This window comes from Dendropsophus ebraccatus, chromosome 10 (assembly GCF_027789765.1).
Source record: "Dendropsophus ebraccatus isolate aDenEbr1 chromosome 10, aDenEbr1.pat, whole genome shotgun sequence".
Lineage (NCBI taxonomy): Eukaryota > Metazoa > Chordata > Amphibia > Anura > Hylidae > Dendropsophus > Dendropsophus ebraccatus.
In genome coordinates this window covers 18,059,159-18,078,809 of record NC_091463.1, presented here as the reverse complement: position 1 = coordinate 18,078,809, position 19,651 = coordinate 18,059,159, and the positions used below count along the sequence as shown (strand labels likewise).

Genomic DNA, 19,651 nt, shown 5'->3' with positions numbered 1-19,651 from the left:
ACGGCAGATATTACAGAAAAAAGTTTATTTACAGGTATTAAATAAAAAATACAATAGCCTGGATAAAATGTACAAAACATCTGTCTGCCATGGTCAGTCCTCCCGCATCCCGATGTAGTGACAAATGACATCATAGTTGAAGCTGACGGCATCATCGATATCCCCTTCCAGCTGCACCAACGCTCGGCTCTTCTGCTTCTCTCTATGGACGATCTTCCCCACCTGGACAGAAAAATAAAAGTTTAATTTTAAAAAATTACAAAGCAACAAATTTAACAGACACAGCATATCACTTTACTGCCTTCAGCCATCAGGCATGCTGAGTGTTGTAGTTCCTTAAAGGGGTTGTCCAGGCTTAGAGCAACATGCCTCTCTCCAGAAACAGTGCCTCTCCTGTGCATAGTCTGGGTGTAATTTTGCAGCTCAGTTCCACCGAAGTGAATGGAGCTGTACTGTAATACCACACACAACCTGAGGACGGGGTGGCGATGTTTTGCAAGAAAGTAGCTTTGGTTTTTGTAATCCTTTATAACCCCTTTAAAAGGGAAGAGTCTCAGACTGCAGACCGCTGCTATATATGTCTCATCAGGGGTAGATAATCAAAAATATTTTTCTTTTAAATCAACTGGTGTCAGAAAAAGCCAGAGATTTGTAAATTACTTCTATTAAAAAAAAAAAAAAATTCTCCAGTCTTCCAGTACTTATTAGTTGCTGTATGTCCTGCGGGAAGTGGTGTATGCTTTCCGGTCTGACACAGTGCTCTCTGCTGCCACCTCTGTCCATGTCGGGGATTGCCCAGAGCAGTAGCAAATCCCCATAGAAAATCTCTCCTGCTCTGCAGACTGGAAAGAATACACCACTGACGCAGGACATGCAGCAGTTGATAAGTACCAGAAGACTGGAGATTTTTTTTTTATAGAAGTAGATTACAAATCTCTTGCACCAGTTGATTTAAAAGAAAAACATTTTTAGTGACCTACCCCTTTAAAGGAAGTTATTCGGGATTACAAAAACAGCGCCACTCTTGTCCTCAGGTTGTGTGTGATATTGCAGATCAGTTCCATCGAAGTAATACCACACACAAACGTAGGGGAGTGTGGCGCAGTTTACAATCCCTTTAAAAACACTCAGAGTTTTGCCCCTATCATGCGCACTCATCATCCCTACTCCTACAGCGCCATCCAGTACAGCTGCAGAGTCATGTGACCGCCAGCCTGACCCACAGAAAATCACAGCACTCAATGTGTCATGGAAAGTGGTCTGTCATGGGTCAGCTGACTTCCTGTGATCTGTGTTGTGTACATTGCTACAGCCTCTGCTGTGTGTGTGTGTGTGTGACTGGATTTGTATGTAGATTTGCATGTAGAGTCTGAAGACAAACACAGCTGCGACAGAGAAGCCACCCACTACGGTGTGAACCCTGGACGTACTGTGCAGCAGCCAGCTTACCCGAGGGCGGCCACTGCTGACAATTTACAGGGTAATGGGTTAAGCAAATAAAGGACAGGAAAGGGATTTACTTCTACTGTAACAACTACATGTAACACAAAGCCTCAGCAAACAATCCCTTTAACTCCATGAACCTCATGTGTCAGTGTTTGCAAACCATGCATAGGTTGGGCATATGTCCGATAACCGTTCCCGAACGTCATAGGAAGAAGCCTACTAGCTACAGCTGAAATGTGGGACGGATCCCCTCCCTGCCCCCTACTATTACAGAACAGGGGAGAAGACTATGGGATGGATGTAATACTCACCTGCCCCCGATGTTTCCCCAGCACCACCATCACATGGTCTCCCTCGTCTTTGGGGATGACAGTTTCCAGCATGTTCTGCTTTATATCTGTAATAGAGAGAACGGTACACATAATAAGATTAACCCAATGTTACACGGGCGTGAGATTGTGGAAGCCCCAAGCCCAGAATTCTCACTGGATGGTGCAAAACCTCTAATATGGCATCCAACCCTGAACGGCCACTCTAAACTGCATATCTGATAGGACTGTGGTGATCACCGATTGTTTCCAGGTCAGCACTTACCTTCCAGGATACGTCCGCTTTCTGTCCGGCACACGCAGGTTGTGGGGCTCAAAACATCTTCTACCAACATCTGCAAGAAGGTAGAATAAGGAAGTCAGAGACTGCAACTCAGTGCCACCAACTGAGGGGAGAGTGGGGTATGGAAACCAGGACAGGCAGATGGGATCTATCACACAGGGGTGAGGTCACTAACAGAAGCACAAGAGAGAAAAAAAACCACTACTACATGTGAACCTGGCCTAGCATTCCACATGCCGTGGGGGGGGGGGGGGGGATAATATAACTACATTAATATTTTATACAAAGATAGACGGATGAGAAAACTGCCGCCCAGCAGCACTGATCAGGAGCGGGGGCAGGGAAACCACTCACCTTGGAGTTGTAGTACTTTCCTCCTTTATAATGCTTGTCAATAAAGCGAACTTTTAAGTCGCAATGTAACCAACTAAGAAAGAAGCAAAGAGATCACTTATCAGTGCAAGATACGGTACAAGTGCCTGGCAGAAGAGAATTCGGCCAGATTCATTTTCTGAGCCAATATGGCTTGTAGGGAAACTAGATTTGATGGAGAAAACAGGTCCTGTCCTCTATGTACAGTGAGGCAGATGTATTATTAAAGAGACCTTGTACCCACAATCTGACCCCCACAAACCACTTGTACCTTCAGATAGCTGCTTTTAATCCAAGATCTGTCCTGGGGTCCGTTCGGCAGCTGATGCAGTTATTGTCCTAAAAAACAACTTTTAAACTGGCAGCCCTGTGCCAAACAGCCGTGGCCTAGAGTGACTAAGCATTACGCTGGCACACCCTCTATGTCCCTCCTCCCCGCCCTCTTCATCATTAGGAATGCCTCAGGCAGGTATTCTTCTATTCATCAGCTGTGTCAGCACAGCACATGGGCTGGATCGTTAAAGGAGACCTGTCACCCCCGTGCCGGGGTGACAGGCTCCCGACCCCCAGCTAGATCCCCTTATACTGACCTCAACTGGCCAAGTCTCGCTCCCGGAGCCGGTCCCGGGACGGAGATATCCCGGTCAGAAGCCGGCGCGCGCGCTGTGGGGAGAGGTCCGGCGTCCTTAGAGAATGAATGGAGCCGTGCGCGCGCTGCAGAGATGAGTCCGGCTCCATTCATTCTCTGTGGATGCCGGACCTCTCCCCACAGCCCGAGCACCAGCTTCTGACCGGGATATCTCCGTCCCGGGACCGGCTCCGGAAGCGGGACTCGGCGGGATGAGGTTAGTATAAGGGGATCTAGCTGGGGGTCGGGAGCCTGTCACCCCGGCATGGGGGGGTGACAGGTCCTCTTTAAGGCACCTGGGCAGTGTTCACTGCAGAGGAATAGGAGAAATCCTGCCAGTGGCATTCCTAATGGTGAAGAGGGTGGGGAGGAGGGACGGAGGGGTGGTGCAAGGTTAGGGCACAGATACTCTAGGTCACCTTCCGTTGGGCACAGGGCTGCATGAACAGGATCTTGGATTAAAAGCAGCTATCCGAAGGTACAAGTGGTTTAGGGGGACAGATTAATCTGCCGATTCAGCAGATTATCGCTCCAGGTAAAAAAGACAATGATCAGCCAATGACACTGATCAACAGTTGATCACATCATTTGGTCCAGCCTAAAAATCAGCCTGTGGACCACCGATAACCTATATTAGCGATGCACTGCTGACTACAAACAGATTTACACATACCTGGCCACACTCCCTGATGTTCTTCTTGCTTCTGCCCACTCCCTGCAGCCACCGCTGAAGCTTCTACAGTGGTCTCTGAAGTGACAGACCGCTCAGCCAAGCACTGGCCACAGCGCTGTCTCGTCTCCGCCAGTGATTGGCTGAGCCACCTAAGACCGGCTCTGAAGTTCCAGCTTTAAGAAGCAGGCAGAGGTGAAAAGAACACCGGAAGCATGGAGAGGTAAGGTATATACTTTATTATTTACTATATACTGCAAGGGCTGCACAGACTTCTCTCTATTACACACACACACACACACACATATCTATATCTATATATATATATATATATATATATATATATATATATATATATATATATATATCTTACAGCCCTTGTAGCAGGATTATCGAGCCATGTAATAACTCAGTACAGGAGCGCCAATCTGCTTAATTACATTAGTGATCGGTCCATGTAATACATCCCTAATTGCAGCAGCCATCTCTCCCGATCCCACCATACACATAACCAATTGGCTCGGCTGACATTGTTTTCCAATCCTCCCCAAAAAAGTTCTCTCCCCCAAAAATCATCTGCTGGATATGAATCGGGAGGCTGACTATCTAGAGTGAATACCCATTTAGTCACCCGGTCCTGAAGAAATAGACCAACGTCTTAGTCAATTCTAACGTATATGGAGATAACTGTGGACACATCAGGGAGGGATGGAGCAGACAGCATTACACTATCATGCAAGATGAACTTTCCACCCTCAAAGAAAAAAAAATTCCCCATATACTTACCATAAGAGAATGATTACAATCACATGCACAGGAACACCAGATAACCTTTTCCTCTGATGCAATAAACTAGCTAGAAGTGACTATTGCAGTCAGATTATGGCTAAGGTTGGTCAGGTTGGGTAAATTCTGCACAGTTCTGGTTGCATCATACAAACACACAGGAAACAGGATGTGGAACCATCTGCACACTACACAACTGGCCCCCCCCCGTCTTAGTCCACCGGACCTCCCTCTCTCACAGCGAACCTCACAACCTGAAGGTGGTCCTGGCTGGAAACATTGCTATGTCATATTCTCATTTACTTGTCATATCGGTCGGAGTAAAAACCTGTACTTTTACACTGTACAACAGTGGTGTCAAACTCAGAGAGCCAAAATAAAAAAAAATTGGACAAAGTCACAGGCCAACCATGATATTTAATGAAAAGTGCATGTGGCATTTCTGTCACTGCCTATCCTAAAGTATTTGTCCCCACATGGTAGTTACCCACTATATCCCTCATGCAGTAGATATTCCCATAATTGTGCCCCATGCAGTAGCCCCCCCTCCCAATAGTGCTCCACATACTAGCCAGGCCCACTATTTGAGCCCCACATAGTAGCCAGACCTCCCAATAGTGACCCATATAGTAGCCAGCACACCTAATAGTGCCCAATATAGTAGCCAGTCCCCAATAGTGTTTTATATAGTAGCCCCCCTCCCAATAGTGTCTTACATAGTATCCTACCCTCTCCAATAGTGTCTTATATAGAAGCCATTCCCTAAAATAGTCTCTTATATAGTAGCCTGCGGCCTACGAGATTATAATATGGGCGGTCTGAGCGGCCATCTGGACCACCCATATTAAAATCTACTGCAACGTCAGGAGGGCGAGATTTAAAACAGCAATGAAAAAGCACGGCGGGCCAAAAATAACGGCACCACGGGCCAGATTTGGCCCCTGGGCCAGAGTTTGACATGACTGCTGTACAATAAACTCACACCTGTGCATGATTTAAGAGTTCTGTGGCCTTACTACTTTGCTACACAACTCGCCGTCCAGGGAATGAGACTTACCTTGGCTCCTCCGGTTTCTGCTTCTTCTTCTCTTTCTCCCTGTCTGGGCTCCTTGGTCGATGCCTCTTGTCTCGGCTGCTGGAGTGTCCATTTCTTTTCTGTTCTCTGCTCTCCTCACCTTCTCTTCTCCTTTGCTCCCTGTCTGGGGAGCGCTCCCTCCGCTTATCCTCCTTATTCTCACGCTGCTCCTTTTGCTGTTCTGCTTTACTTAACCGACCTGAAATACAAGAAGAATATATCATTTTATTCTTACAAGATAGAACCAATATCAAAGGACGGACACTACCCATCAGATACTAGAGAGGATGTCCTAGAAAAAAATGTCATTGCCTTTAAGGTCATGTTCCCACTAAGTAAAAAAAAATAAAAAAAATAATGTTTTTAAAATGACATCTCTTTTTGCCGCATTGTAATTGACGTCAATGAAATGACGGGCACCCAATGCAGCAGTGTATTAAATAACGGATGTTGTTTGGGCGTATGTCAAAATAATGATCATGACAATTATTCGCAGACGTCTTTTATTATTAAACTCAATGGACTTTTCAATTAAAGACACATCCATAGGATGATCAGTCCACCTGACCTAGAATAATGTTCCAATGGCCATCATTGCACTGACTGGCGCTGAAACATGCTAAACCATGTACGTTATTTCATATTCAAAACAAGAGCCGTTGTATCAAACAACAACCAGAAAAAAAACATAATGAGAACAAAGTCTTAGGAAAGCTTCACACGTACAAGATCTGCAGCAGATTTGATGGCGCAGATTTGCTTTGAATCTACAACTTCCAATCTGCGCCATAAAATTGTGAACGCACCCTAAAGGAGATTTTGAGGCTGAAATGATTGATCACCTATCCTCAGCATAGGCCATCAATGACTGATTGGTAAGGTACTAACACCTGGCACCCCCACAGATCAGCCGTGTAGTGGTGGCGCGGGGTCACTGCAGCCTAACGTCCCTTGATGGGTTTGGCATGTGTTTGCGTCAAATCAACTGCTTGGTACCCTATCCTGAAATTTTTGAATAATATTAATTGGTGGTGGGGGACATTTCTGGTACAGCTATCAGTCAGCGGATTAGAACGGGCTCCAACAGTGTACTGTGGCCTCCATTATCATGTACCGCGTTGTACCAGCTATTCTAAGAGACATGTGTAGTGCCAGGCACAGAAGCTGGCTATGTACTGGGCTGTTCTGAGCTTCACTGAGAAGAGGAGTTTACCATGAGCTGTCACAGAGCCTCTGCTGCACCATTCATAGTCTATGGGGCTGATAGATGCGCACAACAATGGGCACAGTGCTTGGCTGTCTCAATGTTAACAGACAGTGTGATAATCCAGTCTTGTTCCCCTTGTCAGACCTAGGCTCATCCACAAATAATGACCGAGAAGCCAGAAATCCAGCAATGTATGTCACGGTCCTCAGTCACAGACTAATGACGTGTTGTATCATGGTCGTCCTGAATGACTGGCAGAGTCACGGCGCCTGCTGATATAAGCAAATATAAGGAAGCAGTGACTGTAACTTCTCCGCTTCTTCCCTTTTCTGTTAGTTGTGGATGGGTTTTTAGGCAGACTTCATGAGAAAGAAGCAGCTCATCTATACTAGGAATAACTGGGCAAGTCACCCAGCTCTCTCCATATCCCACTATATGTTCATATATTCACAACAGGAAGAACAAGGTTTTAGCTGACACTTATGTGGATAACCAGCTGGATACATAATATATATGCACATCTATGACCTTTAAACTGTCAAGTCAATAGTCCAGAAGTTAGATTTGCACTTGTTCTCAGCTCAGAAGACCCAAAGATGAGCGACATAACAAATAAACACAGTAGTGATATCAGCCTGTTCTGCAATAATACTTCCTCTTGGATCTTTTCCCGCAGACTTCTTGGCCCTAACAAGTGATCTCGATATATAGGCGTCTATGACCATGCAATAATCTGCAGCACTATTCTTATAAATATTACAGTAACCCTGACCAGCTGCTTGATAAATCTAAGAGACCATGCCGTGTGTGGGAATCTTTCCTAGTATCCTACTACTTCAGATCACTATTTATGGCTAAGCCATTTCAATAAACCCCATGGTATCTTATGTCTGATCTAAGAGGTACCCGAGGTGTATTAATGCTGGGGCTACATAGGGATTTCTGGGCCCCCAACCAGGAATCATCATGTATCCCCAGCCTAAATGGTACCTGTCCAAAAGACTGTATCTCCCGATTGGCGTATGGACACAGCTGCCACCGGAAGATAGAGAAAATGTGGTATGTCCCATGTCGGCTGAATTCCGTGCATGACCCATTATCCAGAATGTGGACAGCCTGTGGGCCTCCTTAGTGTCAGGGCCCACCCACAGCTGCCAGCTCTATAGCTTCTGCAAGAATATACTTAAAGGGGTTATCCAGGATAAAAAGAAACAGGCAGGACCGCTCTTCCCCAGTTTCTGTGAATATTTTCAGCTCAGCTCCATTTAAATGAATGGAGTTGAGTTGTAACCATACGACCCGAAGACAGGGGTGGAGCTATTTTTTGGAAGAAAGCAGCCATGTGTAATGTGTCAGCAGGAGCTACAGCTATGATAGGGAAAGCAGCCAGTTCATTGAGCAGTGTAACACGAACAGACTTTCCTAAAAACCCTTTCATCTCATGAAGGCTGTAAAACGATTGTAGAGTTATAGTGTTGGCCGCCACCCAAGAGAGCCGGGTAAATCAGTAACCCCTGTGTAAATACATCTCCAGGTAACCAAATAATCGCTTCTTTCTGCAGGATAAGGCGCTGCAAAGAGTCAGAGCGGCTAGGACTGACTTCAAAATCTGTAGCGTTATCTCATCCCGGACATTGGGTGGAGATAGGAATCACAGGAGTGTGCGACGCCCATCACGTGAGCGTCTATCAGTGTGATCTGATGTCATTAGACGGAGAATGTACCACGCGCTGGATGTAATAAATCAGAGTGGGAGTGACAGGGTGCGCCTGTGGTGACTTCTGTGGCTTCCAATCATGTGGAAAACTATTACCATCATGTGGAAAACTAAAACTTCCAATCATGTGGAAAACTATTACCATCATGTGGAAAACTATTACCGTCTTGTACTTACTAAGATCCTTCGCATATTTGTTGTACTCCGCACTGCCAACCAATCGTATTGCAAACTGAGAGACGGTCACGACTTTTCCACCGATAGCCAGCTTTACCATTGCTCGGCAGTTGTCTGCATCCAGGCCTTCGACCTACAGAGACAAGAGAGTTATTGTATGATGAGAAAAGGTAACGGAGATTTACTATACCAGTCTTAAAAGGGTTGTGTCCAGGATTAGGAAAAACCGAGCTGCTTTCTTCCAGAAACAGCACCACTCCTGTCCTCACTTTGCATGTGGGAGTTTGCAGCTTTGTTCCATTGAAGTAGATGGAGCTGAATTGTAATCCAACAACACAACCTGAAGACGGATGGAGCTGTTTATGGGGGGGGAGCGGCTATGCACTTTAAATCCTGGATAATCCCTTTAAGGGTGCCTTCACACGTACCGACTCACAGCGGAAATCTCGCTGCGAGTTTTGCAGCATGATCCGCTACGAGCTAAGGTCCTGGCAGGCCCCTGTGACTACATACTCGCAGCGGTCTTTCAGAGTATGTAATGGAGCCGCCCCCTTAACCCCTTCGGCTCCCGCGCTGTCTGTATATACATTACCTCTCTCCTTGCTGCACGGGGTCCCGGCGTCCTGCTCTGCAACACACTGATTGTCTGGGCGGAAGAGCAGGACGACGGGATCCCGTGCAGCAAGGAGACAGGTAATGTATATACAGACAGCGCGGGAGCCGAGCAATAGCCAAAGAGGTTAAGGGGGCAGCTGCATTACATACTCGCAGAGGTCTTTCAGACCCCTGCGAGTATGTAGTCAGAGGAGCCTGCCAGGACCTTAACTCGTAGCAGATCTCGCTGCAAAACTCGCACCGAGATTTTCGCTGCAAATCAGTACGTGTAAACCCACCCTAAAGAGTTAACCAACATTAGGGTTCGTTTACATTACAGAACCACAAAAGTGACGTAAATCCATTGAAAGATTCCTTTCTGTTTTCTATCACAACAAGCCACACCTTTCCGTAAAGCTCTTTGTGAGCGCCGCTCTGGATCAACACCGTGCTTCCTGTGCCAAGGCCTTTGGATTCTTCCTCTGGTTTGTCTCCAGGTCTCAATGGTTTGCGAGGTTTCTGGGGTTCGAGGTCACTGATAGCAGATCGGTCAGCTCCTAGGCCGAGGCCCTTGGGTCGGAGCTTTTGTTCTAAAGGCTTCACGTCTCTGTGATGGAACACAACAAGACGGAGATGGGATCATCTTCATTTAAAGGGAAACACTGACAGGCGTCACTTATCACAATGGTCTACAATATGCTGACTGCAGAGAAATCATATCTATAATTTAGGATAGGAGCGGGACTCTCGAGTCATCAAGCTGATCCACCAGTCCTGACTGACAGATCTTCTCAGGGAGACATCTGTCAATCATGGCTAGACTCCTCCCCATCGACTTGGAGCAACGACTCCCAGTTGCTGTTATAACTATGGTCGCTCTGAAACGGCACGGCCATTGTGATGAGGGAGCTCGCCAGTGTTTCAAGCTATTGATCAGCTGAATGAGGCAGAGCAGTGGTTTGTCAGTACCGGTGCTGCAGCTCAGATGATAGTAGGATACTCACTGTTTGAAGGTCTTTCCAATGCCCTCTCCCTCCTTCCATCCCATCCCTCTCAGCATTGCCATCCCATAATGCTCCACGGGCACTGCTTCGTAGTCCACAGCTGCCGCCTGTAGAGGGAACAAACGTGTCAGTAAAACATGGGTGAACAAATCCAGCCATAACAAACTCCCTGTCTACTTCATGGTCTTCTATCTATATCAAACTGCGATTCTTCAGCTCTTCTAAAACTAAAACTCCCATCATGCCTGGGCAGCCAAAGCCTTTTGCTGCGCAGGCATGAAGAGAATTGTAGTTTTGCAACAGCTGGAGGGCCTTGAGTTTAATGTCCCTTGATCCATAAGGAACTTGTTATGTATGTCGCTGCCCAGCACAGGAATCCCTGGGCCCTACCTATACGATAACTGGGCACAGACCACCAGTAATACCAGTTACCCCCCAGTATCAGATATTACATAGCTATTAAACAGTTATAGAGAGACTTACAGACTCGGGCCTCAGGCTCACATTCACTTTGTCTCCATCTTCAAAGCCATCAGGTACTCTGTTCTGCATGAGTAGGGGAATGCTGACAGTGTGACCCCCCTCAGGATCCTCCTGCTCCTTCTTCTGAGCTTCTTTGGAACAAAATTTTAAAAAATTAGAAATGAGTGAAATTCCAGGGTTAATACAGTGTACTTATTGACCCAAACGCCGCACTGTGCCACAACAGAGGAAAATACCTGCAATAAGCTCCTGCACCGCCTGTGACAGCATCGGATCCAGCTCTTTCGGTGTGTCACCATTCTCAGCTTTCTCTTTACCCAGCTGGGACCACCTGTTCTTCTGTATTAGGGGGATCACTAGAGGTTTGTTCTCTGGAGCGGGTTTAGTGCTGCAAAAAGTAAGAGTAAAATTTCTTTTAAAAAAGAGCAATAGTCAGCATGAACTCCCCATCTGATGTATTACAGGTATTGTGTCCATGAATGAGGACGATCATGATGAACAATTGTTTAGGACAGCTCCATACATTGTGTAGTGGCAGGGCTGGGTACTGCAGCTTAATCCCAGTTAAAGTGAACTGAAGCTGAGCTGCAGTAACGCAAAACAGCCACTATGCAATGTACGGCGCTGTTTGCTTCCTGCTCTTCACTTTGTATGCCTAATGCATTGGCAAACAGCTAACTGGCAGTGGTGTCCAAGTCTGACAATAGATCATAAAAATTATTCTGCCCAGAAGACTCCTTTAAACATCTTCATATATCTACTTATCACCAGGAATGACTATAGGCAATGTCTACCTTGACTTTTTTTTTGTCTCATTTAACATAAAGCAATATTTCCTACACATCCTATGTAGAAAATGTGTCTCCATGGTAACAGACAACAACTCTGTAGTCTGATCTTGCAGCCAGACTGTTTTATCTCTACTTTCCAGGTATACATTAGCACAGTGCTTCTCAATTCCAGTCCTCAGGCCTCACCAACAGGTCATGGTTTGAGGATATCCCATACAAAGATGACCTGTAATAATACCTGATGCACTGAGTATAATTATATCACCTGTGAAATACTAAGGAAATCCTCAAAACATGGCCTGTTGGTGAGGCCTGAGGACTGGAATTGAGAAGCACTGCATTAGCATAAAGCCGGGGACAAATATAAGGAAATAACACTACATGAGGCTTGGACATGATTTGTAATCACAGACACATGACTTGCCATGCACCGTTTTTGCCACCACACCTGAGGTGTGCGGCCAGGATAAAATGGGACACAGTAGATTTCTGGGACAAGATTTTGGCACAAATTAAAGGGTTTTTTCAGGCCTACAAAAATATGGCTGCATTCCTCCAAAAACAGCAACTACCCTGGGTGTGGGCATTGCAGCTCAGTTCCAATGAAGTAAATGGAGCTTATTTGTAATACTACACACAACCTGAGGACAGGGTGGCGCTGTTTTCACAAGAAAGTAGCTGTGCTTTTTCTCATCCTGGATTCAATGTGAAGTAGTATACTCTGCCTCGGTAATAACATCCAGTGACTAACACGCTCACAGTCCTATGTGAGCCCTGAGGACAGACTTTCCTTTGTTTGCTCATGAATATATATTATGAGCAACATTCTAATAGGACACAGGCCCTATTACATAAGGGGGGTCAGGGAATATATCAGTAATAGGACACTGGCCCTATTAGATAAGGGTGGTCGGGGAATATATCAGTAATAGGACACTGGCCCTATTACATAAGGGGAGTCATGGAAAAGTTGTCGGTCACTATTTGGCAGCTGGAAGAGTCCATTGTGTGGGGGGAGATCTGTGCTGTTCTCTTCCTGGATGCTGGATGACTGTATATGAGCAGTAGTGTAATATGAAGATATCCTGTGTAATATAGAGGAGGAGGAGAAGACATAAGTAGTATAGCAGTAACCTCTGTCCTCAGTGTGGTGTTTTCTCTCTGGGAGAAGATTGTGTGTTTTTCTTCAGTGTTCTGTGGCTGCAGTAGGCTGTGTGTGTATGTATGTGTGCTATGACTACAGCAGGCTGGGTGTGTGCTATGGCTGCAGCAGGCTGAGTGTATGTGTGCTATGGCTGCAGCAGGCTGAGTGTGCGTGTGTGCACACTATGGCTGCAGCAAGCTGTGTGTATTTGTGCTATTGCCTCAGCAGGCTGTGTGTGTGTGTGTGTGTGTGTGTGTGTGTGTGTGTGTGTGTGTGTGTGTGGTGTGCACTATGGCTGCAGCCAGCTGTGTGTGCGCTATGGCTGCAGCAGGCTGTGTGGGTGTGTGTGTGTGTATGCTATGGCTGCAGCAGGCTGTGTGTGTGTGTATGCTATGGCTGCAGCAGGCTGTGTGTGTGTGTATGCTATGGCTGCAGCAGGCTGTGTGTGTGTGTGCGTGCTATGGCTGCAGCAGGCTGTGTGTGTGTGTGCGTGCTATGGCTGCAGCAGGCTGTGTGTGTGTGTGCGTGCTATGGCTGCAGCAGGCTGTGTGTGTGTGTGCGTGCGTGCTATTGCGTGCCCCCACAGTGACCTTCTATATCACTATGTGTGACCTCCTGTATATCACTATGGCTGACCTCTATTTCATAGGGATCTGGCATTGTTAGAAGTGTTTTTTTAACCCCTTAACGACATTGGGCGTAAATTTACGCCCTGATGCCGGTAAGGGAGTTCAGAGCGGGGCCGCGCGGCGACCCCGCTCTGAACCGCGGCGGTCCCGGGTGCCACTTGTAGCCCGGGACCGCCGGTATTAGCGGGCACGGTCCGATCGCCGTGCCCGCTAATACAGTAATCAGATGCAGCTGTCAAACATGACAGCTGCATCTGATTACCGGGTGCAGCGTCATCCCTGGTGTCTAGTGGGGAGATCGCTCCTCCGGGATGTTATCCCGGAGGAGCGATCTCCATAACTGAAGCCGGCCGGGGACCGCTCCAAGATGGCGCCGTCCCCGACTCGGCACTCGTTTATTTCCAGCTGCAGCAGCCGAAAGCAAACGAGTGCAGATCTCATGGATCTCTGCAGCATATCTATGCTGCAGAGATCTCAATGAGAGATCAAAGCACTTATACTAGAAGTCCCCTAGGGGGGGAATAACCCTAACCCCAGGGGGGCTTCTAGTATAAGTGTAAAAGTAAAAAAAAAAAAAAAAAAAAAGTGTCATTATTAGTAAAAAGCCCCCTCCCCTAATAAAAGTCTGAATCACCCTCCTTTTCCCAGGTTATAAATAAAAGTAAATAAATAAATAAACATGTTTGCTATCGCCGCATGCGTAATCGCCCAAACTATTAATCACATTCCTGATCTCGCACGGTAAACGGCGTCAGCGCAAAAAAATCCCAAAGTGCAAAATTGCGAATTTTTGGTCGCATCAAATCCAGAAAAATTGTAATAAAAAGCGATCAAAAAGTCATATGCGCAATCAAGGTACCGATAGAAAGAACACATCATGGCGCAAAAACTGACACCTGACACAGACCCATAGACCAAAGGATAAAAGCGCTATAAGCCTGGGAATGGAGCGGTTTTAAGTGACGTATATTTGTTGACAATGGTTTAAATTTTTTACAGGCCATCAGATACAATATAAGTTATACATGTTAGATATCGTTTTAATCGTAACGACTTGAGGAACATATATAACAAGTCAGTTTTACCCCAGGGCGAATGGCGTAAAAACACATTTCCCCCAAATAAACAAAATGCGGGTTTTTTTTCAATTTCACCACACTTTGAATTTTTTTCTGGTTTCGCAGTGTACTTTATGGAAAAATTCAGCCTGTAATTGCAAAGTACAATTAGTGACACAAAAAATAAGGGCTCATGTGGGTCTCTAGGTGGAAAAATGCAAGTGCTATGGCCTTTTATGCACAAGGAGGAAAAAAACAAAAACGCAAAAATCGAAATTGGCTCCGTCCTTAAGGGGTTAAGTATGGTGAATATTTAGTAGGAAACATAGAAGACTGTCAGCAGGAAAAGACCACCTGCTCCATCTAGTCTAGTTCTGAGTTGTTCAGGACATGGAGGCTGGAGACTGGCTGCATCCACTGCACACACAGGAGAAGCTTCCTTTGTATGTTTCAGAAGTCGCCCCAGGATCATGTAGGACATTAGGGAGAAGCTGCTGAGCCAGCGTGATAAATAACTCCCCTGGTATATGACCGGCCATTTATGAAGGAGCAGGAGTCGGGAGTTGGAGTCGATCCTGATAAAATTCAGGAGTCTGAGTTGGAGTCGGAGCTGCGGCTTACCGACTCCACAGCCCTGTGCATTACAAGAGACATCTGGTCTCATCATCTCTAGAAATGGAGATCGTTCATGTCAGGTCATGAATCTTATCGCCTAAAGCACCTACCGCCGGGGACCAGGAACATTTTCCAAAACTAATATAAAAACCATTGACGCCTGCCGACAAGAGCGTCTCTCTGCTAAAAGCGCTCTGCACTTCTGACAACCCCTATATGTGATCAAGGATTCTTCTAGTATGGGGTTCCTCAGCGGTCAGCCGTGATCTGTGGGGTAACTGGGTAAAAAGTTCACATTAAGGTCTACCTATCACCAAAAACCTTTGAATATGTGTCTGTGACTGTCACTTTAAACAGCAGAGATCAGCGTAATCTCTGATCCTGGCCATTAGATCAGGGCGATGGCTGTATAATAATACTACTTTTGCTTGCCAGTGATGACGTGGATATAGCCCCTGTATCATTGATGTGACATACGTATGTGATATACATACATCAATGATGACTGATCTCTGCTGTTTAGACAGATCAGTTTACATTATGTAAACATACAGAGTAGGAAGGGGTTGTCCAGCAAAAATCGTCTTCTTTCAGATCAGCTGGTATCAGAAAGTTATATAGATTTGTAATTTACTTCTATTACAAAATCTCAAGTCTTCCAGTACTTATCAGCTGCTGTATGTCCTGCATGAAGTGGTGTATTCTTTCCAGTATGACACAGTGCTCTCAGGAACTGTCCAGAGCAGGAGAGGTTTTCTATAGGAATTTGCCGCTGCTCTGGACAGTTCCTGACATGGACAGAGGTGGCAGCAGAGAGCGCTGTGTCAGACTGGAAAGAATCCACCACTTCCTGCAGGACATACAGCAGCTGATAAGTAATGGAAGACTGGAGATTTTTAAATAGAAGTAAATGACAAATCTATATAACTTTCTGAAACCAGCTGATCTGAAAAAGATTGTCACTGGAGTTCCCCTTTAAGGCTGCATTCACACATTCTGTGTCCTGTCCATGAAACAATGACGTTGAATGCCCGAGATGGACTGTTTCCCGTCTGGCATGATGTATCAATATTATCCAGGCAGCGAGAAAACAGTCCAGGTTGGGAATTTAACGTCCATGTTTCACGGACAGAACACGGAGCGTGTGAACGCAGCCTTGCAGTAACTGCAGAAACAGGCAGCGGATATCCCCAATGCATCATGGTTATTGTGCAATTATCCACAGGCCGATCCTACAGCTGAATGATTTTGTTCTCACTGAACAGAGCCTAAGGGGGCACTAACTCGTCCAAAAATTTGTGATGATGATTTTGACACATCACGCCAGGCGGGGAACGAATCCTTCCCTGTCCGTAAAATTTTTGGATGTGTGAATGTAGTCTTAGGGTGGTATTACACGGGCCGATGGCGGCCCGATAATACCTGTAAACGAGCAGCGATCTGCTAGATCGGCGCTCGTTTACTGGACCTATTACACGGCCCGATAATCGTTAAACAAGGGCTGCAGGGACATTGTTACCGATGTCCTTGCAGCCCTTGTTTGCTCTCTAGCTTCAGAGTGGCCTGTCAGCTGACAGGCCGCTCAGCCAATCACAGGCTGGGACCGCCACGGCCTGTGATTGTCAGCTGACAGGCCGCTCAGCCAATCACAGGCTGGGACCGCCACGGCCTGTGATTGTCAGCTGACAGGCCACTCTGAAGCTAGAGCACGCAGGACCTGGGGGAGAAGAAGACCGCAGGAGCAGCCCCAGAGCGTGGATAGGTAATGTATATCGTCAGTCGCCGGCCGCGCACCGCTATTACATGTAGCAATGCGCGGTTGGCGCCTGACGAAAACATTGTTGTCATCGGCTGAACGTTGTATTTATTACATGGAGCGATAATCGGCCGAATATCGTTCGGTGTAATAGTACCTTTACAGTCCCCAGTGGTAAGGGTGCCGGTCTATATTAAAGTGTCGCTGGCGTTTTTTTTTTTTTCTTCTTCTTCTTGCAGAAATCAATAGTCCAGGCGATTTTACGAAACTTCATAATTGGGTTTATTAGGCAAATATGCCATTATCTGCATTCAAAAAGACTTTCCCCCTCTCCCTCATCCACTGCTCATTATCAGGAAATCTCAACTCTCTTACATTGGTCGGGCCCTGTCTAATCTATGGAGAGGGGAGGAAGGAGGAGGGAGATTAGTCACCAGCAGAGAACAAAGGATTACACAGCTGGACCTGTGTAAAAGCAGGTATTCAGAGGTCAGAGAGGTTAGTGCTGACTTCAGAGGAGATAGCCCGAGATGTAGCTGTAAATTAACTCTTTGTTGTCCTGTTTTGTTGCCTTATCTCCCTCCAAGCTTCAAACTGCTGTTTCATGATAAAAATGCATTTTTCGGCTAATAAACCCAATAACAAAGTTTCTTAAAATCGCCTGGACTATTGATTTCTGCAAGAATAAATTAAATCACAGTGCCCCTTTAAGGGTTGTGTAATGCTACCAGCATCCCCTCCATACAGGCTCAGCTTACGGCTAGGGTCACATCTGTGGTGGCATCTATTCAGACCTCCAGCTGTCACAGAACTACAACTCCCATCATGCCCAGAGAGACAACGCTTTGTGCGCCCAGGCATGATGGGAGTCGTAGTTTGCGGCAGCTGGAGGCCGCAGGTCTGACACCTGTATTGTAGATACATGACACACGTTTATTAGAGACAGTTAGGTATCACCCAGCTTTCCCAGGCCCAGATACACGGGATGTAGCATACTGCAAGCTGTCACCTCACGATCTCCTTCCCCTCGGCCGCCAGCACATACTCCTTCTCCTCCCCATCCTCCTTACGAGCGGGAACGACGAGCTTCGGTCTGGAGACCCGACTGAAACCGAACGACACCGGGGCCTGAGAAGAACCGGACGCCGCCATTGTTATTTCCACTTCCAGGAGGCAGCTGCCGGGAGAATCACAGCGCACGGCATGCTGGGAGGAGCTGTGCGCCGCGCGGCATGCCGGGTAATGTAGTTCTTTGCTGCGGCGGAGTTTTCTGCTAGCTGGTAACAGTGAACTACAACTCCCATAAGGTCATACTAGCCGCACGCTGTAAAGGCCACCTGGGAGTTGTAGTTTTTCAGCGCCAGGACTGGAACTTATATCAGACTTCACTCAAGCCTTCTTGGAAACATTATAGTGGATCTGTGCCCTTAGTAAACTTCATCACTGTGCCCCCTAATGACCCGTGCCACTGCCCCAATAATGGACTGCGCCTCTGTGCCCCCTAATGACCCGTGCCACTGCCCCAATAATGGACTGTGCCACTGTGCCCCCTAATGACCCGTGCCACTGTCCTAATAATGAACTGTGCCACTGTGCCCCCTAATGACCGGTGCCACTGCCCCAATAATGGACTGTGCCACTGTGCCCCCTAATGAATTGAGCCTCTGTGCCCCCTAATGACCCGTACCACTGTGCCCCCTAATGGACTGTGCCACTGCCCCAATAATGAACTGCGCCTCTGTGCCCCCTAATGACCCGTGCCACTATCCCCTAATCATCTCTGCCACTGTCCCAATAATGAACTGTGCCTCTGTGCCCCCTAATGACCCGTGCCACTGTCCCAATAATGCACTGTGCCTCTGTGCCCCCTAATGACTTGTGCCCACTGCCCAGTAGCGGTCTTTGGCACCAAACCCGCTCGCTGCTGTGATCTGAACTGTAACTATGAGCACTCGTAATGAGCGCTACCAGTTACATGCTGCAGCAGCACTAACAGGGGGGGAGCCATTGCTCCCTTCCTGTCAGTCACGCTTGTGGCCGCAGGAAGTGTTTTCCCTGCGGTCACGAGTGGCCGCTCTGTCCTTGTAGTGTCGGTGCTCCAGTGACATCACTGGAGCATTGGCGCCAGGACAAGGGGAGCGCGGCCTCTTGTGACCGCAGGGAAAACCCTTGCGGCCACAAGAGTGAAGAGAAGAGGAGACGCCCGGACCCAGGTGAGTATAAGTGTTTGTTTTATTGTGTTATATACTATATGGGAGGGGGAGCACACACTGGGGGAGCACACAGGAGGTCTTTATCCAAGTGGGGGAGCACACAGGGGGGCTATATACTACTGGGGTAGCACACAGGGGTCTATATACTACTGGTGGGGCACACAGGGGGTCTATATACTACTGGGGGAACACACAGGGGTCTATATACTACTTGTGGGGCACACAGGGGGTCTATATACTACTGGGGGAGCACACAGGAGGTCTATATCCAAGTGGGGGAGCACACAGGGGGGCTATATACCACTGAGGGAGCACACAGGGGGGCTATATACAAGTGAGGGAGCACACAGGGGGTCTATATACTAGTGGGGGAGCACAGAGGGGGTATATGTAACTGGGGGCAGCACACGGGGTATATACGACTGGGGCAGCACACAGGGGGTTTATATACAACTGGGACAGCACACAGGGGGTCTATATACTTTTGGGGGAGCACACGGGGGGGGCTATATATAACTAGAGGAACACACAGGCGTCTATACACTACTGGGGGAAGCACACAAAGGGTATATACTACTGGGGGCAGCACACAGCGGTCTAATGTTGTGGAGTGCGTGTCGAGGGGGGCCCAGACATAACTTCGCTTGGGGCCCCAGAAATGCCATGACCGCCCC

General features: G+C 47.2%; 1 protein-coding gene across 1 annotated transcript; it reads right to left on the bottom strand.

Moving 5' to 3' along the window:
• Positions 1–10: 10 nt before the first annotated feature.
• Positions 11–17,953, bottom strand: GPKOW (G-patch domain and KOW motifs). The gene is made up of 11 exons (XM_069986810.1): positions 17,774–17,953; positions 11,008–11,159; positions 10,772–10,902; positions 10,289–10,395; positions 9,690–9,891; positions 8,691–8,823; positions 5,572–5,788; positions 2,413–2,485; positions 2,041–2,110; positions 1,758–1,843; positions 11–222 (listed from the first exon to the last, which is right to left on the bottom strand). Exons 1-11 carry the CDS (start codon positions 17,914–17,916, stop codon positions 94–96), a joined length of 1,443 nt encoding a protein of 480 aa, XP_069842911.1. The 5' UTR covers positions 17,917–17,953; the 3' UTR covers positions 11–93.
• Positions 17,954–19,651: the final 1,698 nt, after the last annotated feature.

Excerpts from the sequence above, each read along its gene's own strand:
- GPKOW (XM_069986810.1), bottom strand. The coding sequence starts at position 17,916 with ATGGCGGCGTCCGGTTCTTCTCAGGCCCCGGTGTCGTTCGGTTTCAGT. Across the intron at positions 11,160-17,773 it reads GAGGGGAAGGAGATCGTGAG|CACTAAACCCGCTCCAGAGA; the intron begins GTGACAGCTTGC and ends TACTTTTTGCAG. Across the intron at positions 223-1,757 it reads TGGGGAAACATCGGGGGCAG|GTGGGGAAGATCGTCCATAG; the intron begins GTGAGTATTACA and ends TTTTCTGTCCAG.